The following is a 5061-nucleotide window of genomic DNA, read 5'->3' on the forward strand; positions in this document are numbered from 1 at the left end:
CAGAGAAGCACATGCTCTGATTTAAGGTGTATATACTGTCATAGCTAGCTATAATTACTTCAACAGAATAAGGAACAGTATCAGCCGATATATACTGTATGTCAGGCAAGTTATTTATTTTGTCAGCAGTTGGAACATACAGCTGCTCATGTTTGTTAGTATTTCACATTCATCATTACATTTATTTGCTTACTTACAAATTGGTATGAAGTGCTGCTTCTCTTTCCAGCCAAATAAATTACAAACTGTAGATATCACAAACATTATACAGAAATATGAACTACACGTGAATGGGATACGAGGATGAGAGGGAGGGGAGACAGAAAGAGGTGCTCACTCTGAAAGGTTTAACCCAAATTCTGCTGAGAAAGAGGATATGAAGGCTTGAAAGTTGGTGCTGCATGTGGTGTACACAGTAACATATCCACTCAGTTTAATATTTGCCAGGCAAATCACAAAGCCCCCTCAGGCTACAGCAACATATAATCTCCTTGAATGTTTTCCTGAGTTCCTGACTCCGGAATGCATAGATGAGTGGATCGATGATGGAATTACACATGATGAGGATGAGGTAGAAATTAAAGTGGGACATGAAGCACACACAGTAAGGGTTGTAGGGGCAGGAGATATAGAATATTAGGTGCAGGAAAAACGGAGCCCAGCACACAACAAAAACCCCAATCAGGATGGTGAGAGTGATGGCCCCTTTCATGTTGGCCCCTTGGCGAATAGGGCCAGTCCCTGGAAGAACAGCAATCTTTTTGATATGCATCCGAGCCATCATGAACATGTGGACATAAAGGGAGGCCATGAGAATGAGCATAGTGAAGAACATGCTAATAAGGCAGATGATGACAACACTGCTGTCAGAGTAAATGATGAACAAAATGCCTGAGACTGTGCAAGCAGCCCAGATGCATGTGATGATGACCCCTACACGCTTCACCGTCATGATGTTATGGTACTGGAGGGCATAAAAGATAGTAAAGTACCTGTCCACTGCTATTGAGAGGAGACTGCAAATTGATGCAAGCAAGGAACTGCAAATCACTGAGTCAATGACATTGTCAATGTTTATGGTAAAGCTCTGTGCATCTGTGTCTGTATTGTTTAGTAGCGTGATGACAATAGTTTCTGATCCATTAGATACACTCACTAGCATGTCAGCCACTGCCAAGCTACAGATGAAGAAATACATGGGTGAATGGAGGTTCTTGTTCTTGGCTATTGCCACAATGACCAAGACGTTCTCCAGCAAGCTGATGATGCCCAGAGTCACAAACACTTCGGGGGATACAAAGAGTTGCTCGTAGCAGCCTCCTGAGGAGTGGCCCTTTGCATTGGGTTCGCTGACGCCTCTGTGCAGTCCATAGCTGTGGTTCCGGAAATGGAGAGGCTGGAGTGTCCCACGGTGCTGGGTGAAATTCATCTTATGGAGAGCCCCTTTCAGCTTCCTGCTTTTAAAACTCCTGTTCCTTTTGCATTCCTTTGAAAACCTTCCTTGGCTTTTCAGCTTGGGAAGAAAAGAAAAATAAGCCTCACCAAGGCAGGCAGCAGTTCAGAACACTTTGACTGCAGTTACAAAATAAGATTTCAAACCCAGAAATGCTGGTTTACTCTCTCACAGATGCAGTTTCTGGTCATCATCACATTTACCTTGGTGATCTATGTCACAGAGTCCCAACAGTCTGTAAGTTTGCATCAGATTCTCCCCTACGGTCAGTTCCCGTTTAATTCACTGGTGTGCTGCAAGGTATTTTTGTTCCCTTCCATTAAAGAGGCAAATGTAAAATGCCCAAGTGACTGCTGCGGAGCAGAAACTAATTTCAAACTGCAAGCACCGGTCTTGCTGTCAGACAGTGCATGCTGGCTGCTTGTTTTATGGTGTGTGGAGGAAAAAAATATTCAGGGCACTCTCCGCCTCTGCTTTGCCTTCCAGCCAATGGAGCTCGGGAGCTGCAGAAAGTCGAGGGGCTGCTGATTCTGAGCCTCTCTGAAATATCACACGGCACAGCAGATTCAGACGCAGCACGAGCTACCAGTAGCTACAGCAAAGCAGATGGGTTAGCAGGGATTTGTTTCCCGTCTTTGACTTCTCAGAATAGTATTTTAATACTGATTTTTAATTAGCAATCTTACAGAACTGTACTAGCATTCTTACAGAATTCCTGCAGCTGAACTGGTGGCTTTCTAATTTTCAGTCTGTGATTGCCTGTGATTTTCTCTTGCCCCTTCCGTGACACAAAGTTGCTCTGCCTTGTTTATGTGGCAAAACAGGAAAAGAACAAGGAAACAAGAGAATCTTTATTTCCTCTTGGTTCTTTCTCCCAGATCTCCCTTGCATTGCTAACCTTTCTATGCCTTAGTTGTCCATTTGCAAGATGTGTTGTCACAACATTGCATTATACTCTCTAAGCTTCTTAGAATCTTTAAGAAATGGAAACGATCTAAGGATCAAAAACAGAACAAGGAGTCAAAGTCACAAATTACTTAATAAATTGTCCTAAAGCAAGTAGTTTTTCCCAAGTAATAGCCATCTTCATCATGTTGTTTCTAGGAACAAAAAGATGATACAGTTGATTGCAGAAGCTCTGTTGCCATCAGGAATTAAGATGCTGGGCAGAAAGAGAAAAGTCAATATTTAGAATAGATGAAGGAAAGCAACAGGAGACAGTTGCAAGCTGTAAGAAATGGAGCTCATACAACAGTAATGACACAAAGGCATGAATAAATCTCCTAAAAGTCCATCGGGAGGGATGTCCCTGTGCATACCTGGCATGAGCTGAAAGTCAGCTTGTGTGCAGTGTGCCAAGAAAGCCCTTGAGAAGAAAGAAGAAAAGAACGCCAGATGAATGTGAAAAGACAGGAACAAAAGTGGTTTTGCTGTTTCCTCTGCAAGAACTGCATTTGAGAATGGAAAAACAAATATACTGAATAAAGCCTAGAGTACAGATGGATTTTAAAGCTATGGAAGCTATAGGAAAGTCAGTCACTACACCTGAGAATAATGTTTCAAGGAAGTTTTTTGAATGAACTTTTCCAGCCAACTACCAGGAAGGCTATGGATGGGTCTAATGCAGATGTCTACTTTCTTCAACCTCTCAAACTTTTTTAATCTTCTATGCATTAGCTGGTTTTAAAATGAACAACTATAAAGAGCTAAAGGAATACAGCATGCCTGTGGAAGCACAACTATCTGTATTCGAGGTGAAGCATGATTTTACTTTCACATTTGGATTTTCTATAGATCTATGGTTATACAGAAGAAAAGCCTTAGGCAATTATTTCCAGGCCTTTGTCTAGACAGATTACTTCATAAAGCTGAAACGTAAACACCCAGAACAATCAAAATAAGTTGCGGCACAGGAAATCCCACATTTATCAGTTTGGAAAACTTCATTCACCGGCAGCATCCTTGCAATGAAAGAATAGCTTGCTGCTGGGAGGGTGAGATTTACTTTCCAAGACATAATGCAAGCCAGGATTCAAAAAGATTTATTGTCTAGTTACTTACCTCTGGGCCGATATACTCTAAGTCCTGCCACAGACAGAACTTGCATAACCAACCCTTAAGGATACAGCTACAATGTGAGAGCAAGGAGAAACTTTATTTAAAGACTGATGTTGGAAAGCAGCGTCTCCCCAGACAAGGTATTTTCTACACCTGCATCCAGAAATGTGTAATCTTCCAGTTATCCCAGGGAAGCAGCCACTCAACATCACTGTCTTCCTCCTGTCCATCCATGCTGGAAGTGCCCACAGCACAAGGATCTCTCCCCTTCACCTACTTAAGTGGAGCTACAGCAGAAGAGGCTGGCAAGAACAGAGAGAAGCTACCCACAGAGGATACTACCCTGTTTGCTCCAGCTGTCTGTCTGTCTACCCCTCTTCTGGCTCCTCCCTTCCTCTGCACAGTATCTCTGTTCTCATCCCCATTTACCATTTTCACTATCTCTCTTCACCCAGAAGCTATCCAAACAATGCTCCATGCTTTATTTTTCTCTGGATGTGGTCATAAAAATGCAACATTGGGTATAACAAAGGAAAGGGCACTTCTCTCCTACCCACAGCCATCACTCACCTCAAGATCTCTACTTACGCTCTGCATTCTTGGGACAAGGTTGTTCAGGTGTGTTAGCCATTCCTATTTGTGGGATGAGGATACATGACTGGAAGCAGTAAACTTAGTTATGTAGCTTAACAGCTCAGTTGAGGCACTGAAGAGGTGCCGTTAATCTGCTCTGACTAGGAGTTTAAAACAGAATCACAGAATTGTAGGGGCTGAAAGGGACCTCTGGAGATCATCTAGTCCAAACCCCCTGCCAAAGCAGGTTCACCTAAAGCAGGTTGCACAAGATTGCATTCAGGCAGGTTATGAACATCTCCAGAGAAGGAGATTCCACAATCTCTCTGGGCAGCCTGTCCCAGTGCTCTGGTACCCTCACAGTAAAGAAATTTTTCCTCATGTGTAAGTGGAACTTCCTCTGTTCCAGCTTGTGCCCATTGCCCCTTGTCCTATCACTGACCATCATCGAAAAGAGTCTGGCCCCACTCTCTTGACACCTGCTCTTTAGATATTTGTAAACATTTATTAGCATTACAGAATTGTCTAGATTGGAAAAGACCTCTAAGATCATCAAGTCAAATCATTAACCCAACACTGATAAGTCCCTGACTAAACCACGTCCCTAAGCACTACACCTACAGGATTCTTAAATACCTCCAGGGATGAGGATTCCACCACTGCCTCGGGCAACCCCTTCCAATGCTTGAGAACCCTTTCAGTAAATAAATTCTTCCTCAGATCCAATCTAAACTGCCCTTGGTGCAACTTGAGGCCATTTCCTCTTGTCCTGTCACTTGTTACTTGGTAGAATAGACCGACCTCCACCTCGCTACTCCCTCCTTTCAGGGAGTTGTAGAGAGCGAGAAGGTCTCCCTTCAGGCTTCTTTTCTCCAGGCTAGACAACAACAGCTGAATAGCACTTTTTTTTTTAATGAGAGAATATGGATGTGTGACTAAATACTTCTATGCAGAGGGATCTGGATAGACTGGAGAGA

At 43.0% G+C, this 5061-nt stretch overlaps 1 protein-coding gene across 1 annotated transcript; it reads right to left on the bottom strand.

Annotated features, from left to right (window-relative positions):
- Positions 1 to 388: 388 nt before the first annotated feature.
- On the bottom strand, positions 389 to 1974 carry MC4R (melanocortin 4 receptor). Its single transcript, XM_010177815.2, has one exon. It carries the CDS (start codon positions 1427 to 1429, stop codon positions 434 to 436), a length of 996 nt encoding a protein of 331 aa, XP_010176117.1. The 5' UTR covers positions 1430 to 1974; the 3' UTR covers positions 389 to 433.
- Between the last annotated feature and the right edge of the window lie 3087 nt (positions 1975 to 5061).

Source organism: Antrostomus carolinensis, unplaced genomic scaffold (genome assembly GCF_000700745.2).
Source record: "Antrostomus carolinensis isolate BGI_N321 unplaced genomic scaffold, ASM70074v2 scaffold16531, whole genome shotgun sequence".
In the NCBI taxonomy this organism is placed as follows: domain Eukaryota; kingdom Metazoa; phylum Chordata; class Aves; order Caprimulgiformes; family Caprimulgidae; genus Antrostomus; species Antrostomus carolinensis.

Coding starts and splice junctions, on each gene's coding strand:
- MC4R (XM_010177815.2), bottom strand. CDS start 1,429: ATGAATTTCACCCAGCACCGTGGGACACTCCAGCCTCTCCATTTCCGG.